Source organism: Haliotis cracherodii, unplaced genomic scaffold (assembly GCF_022045235.1).
Source record: "Haliotis cracherodii isolate W230 unplaced genomic scaffold, xgHalCrac1.p SCAF_13, whole genome shotgun sequence".
In the NCBI taxonomy this organism is placed as follows: Eukaryota; Metazoa; Mollusca; class Gastropoda; order Lepetellida; family Haliotidae; genus Haliotis; species Haliotis cracherodii.
This window is the reverse complement of record NW_027266268.1, coordinates 14,979,212-14,981,068: the sequence shown is the minus strand read 5'-3', so window position 1 is coordinate 14,981,068 and position 1,857 is coordinate 14,979,212. Positions and strand designations below refer to the sequence as shown.

General features: G+C 41.0%; 1 protein-coding gene across 1 annotated transcript; it reads left to right on the top strand.

Moving 5' to 3' along the window:
* On the top strand, window positions 1-1,552 carry LOC139458962 (frizzled-5-like). The gene has a single exon (XM_071240402.1). The coding sequence runs from the start codon at window positions 147-149 to the stop codon at window positions 1,194-1,196; it is 1,050 nt and encodes a 349-aa protein (XP_071096503.1). The 5' UTR covers window positions 1-146; the 3' UTR covers window positions 1,197-1,552.
* Window positions 1,553-1,857: the final 305 nt, after the last annotated feature.

Here is a 1,857-nt window from a genome sequence, read left to right as displayed (position 1 = left end):
TTGGAAAACCTGACGCGTGAGGGTAGAGAACAGCACAGACATAAGAGAACGAAGTTAACAATTGCTGCATTTAGAAGATACAACATCAGAACAAACCCACAGATATATTAATCTCAGCGGTTCCCGAGGTCAAACCTGACATCATCATGTATGGACTAACAAGTGGACTGGCGGTTGTGTTCATTCTGTACCCAGTGATGGCAAAAGGAAGATCTAATCATGAAGGTATGTGTTCAGCGCCTATAACTTTACCTCCTATATGTGCGGATATGCCCTACAATACAACGAAGTTCCCAAACTTTCTTAATCATCGAAACCTGGATGACGCAGCCATTGAAGCAAATCAGTTCTATCCATTAATAAAAACTCAGTGCTCAAGCAGTCTCAAGTTTCTCGTGTGTTCTACGTATTTTCCCTACTGCAGTCCACTGGTTGGCACCATGCCAACGTGTAGGCACATATGCGAGAACAGTAAACGTGATTGTGAAAGTCTGATGAACAGTTTTGGTTTCACTTGGCCGTCCCCATTGAACTGTGATAAGTTCCCTGACAAAAAGGACAGTGTGTGCTTAGATATGGAACCTACAACCATCAAACCAACGACAACAACAACAACGATGAAAACAACAGTAAAGTTAAGGACACCTAAACGTAAAAGGCTTCCAAACCATAAAGGTATGTGTTCTTCGCCTACGACTTTACCTCATTTGTGTTCGGACATGCCCTACAATACGACGAGCTTCCCAAACTTTCTTAATCATCGAAACTTGGAAGACGCAGCCCTTGAAGCACATCAGTTCCATCCATTAATAAAAGTTCAGTGCTCTAGCAGTTTCAAGTTTCTCGTGTGTTCTACGTATTTTCCCTACTGCAGTCCACTGGTTGGCACCATGCCAACGTGTAGGCACATATGCGAGGACAGTAAACGTGATTGTGAAAGTCTGATGAACAAGTTTGGTTTCACTTGGCCGACCTCATTGAACTGTGATAAGTTCCCTGACAAAAAGGACGGCAGTCTGTGCTTAGATATGGAACCTACAACTGTCACACCAGCACAAACAACAGCGATGGAAGCGACAGTGAAGCCACCTGAGCGGAAAAGGCTTAGATACCGCAGGTTACTGGTTTTGCTCAGGAAAACTGCTGGAGACATCCGTGATAGCATGCAGTTCCTCTACAGTGCACTCTCTCCATAGGGACGGGCAACATTCCTGATTATCCCATTTGAGCAACGGGGATGTTTGAATAAGCTATACCTATGTGTATACTTTCACATATGGACACTAGATGTTAATTTGTCGGATACATGTACAGGATACTGCTGACGATTACAAAACTTTGTGTTTATCCAAGGAAGAGATCCTGTTTGGAATGTTGTTATGGAATAAGGTTATATTACCTGTAAGCATGTTGATTAAGAAGTAGTAATTTTGTTCATTAATCAGTAAATGGCATTCTAACATGTGTTACTTGGACATGTTCGTTTGTTAACAGTCTCAAGAAGAAGGTCATCGGAATGGATATGAAATGTTAGATTTTCATGAAATATGTAAATTAGGGATTTTGTGCTTTTATATAATAAACATTAGACTTGCATCCACTTGTGTTTGTTCACAATGGAACTGTTCTCTTGTGAAATATATGATACAATAATCGATGGCTTAAGTAGGAGTTTCTCATCATCAATCTCCAGTAGGATCAGAAACTTTCTCTAAGAGGACCTGATTACAACGTACTGGGGTCAACGTGATATTCGTCCTCTGAAACATGGCAGCTCTGGTATGCAAATCATGATAACTACATCTAAATTGTGTAAACATCGGAGTATGTTTACTGCTTTTATTGCTACCAGATATC

What these genes read in the sequence shown, in the direction of transcription:
- LOC139458962 (XM_071240402.1), top strand. Translation starts at nt 147, where the DNA reads ATGTATGGACTAACAAGTGGACTGGCGGTTGTGTTCATTCTGTACCCA.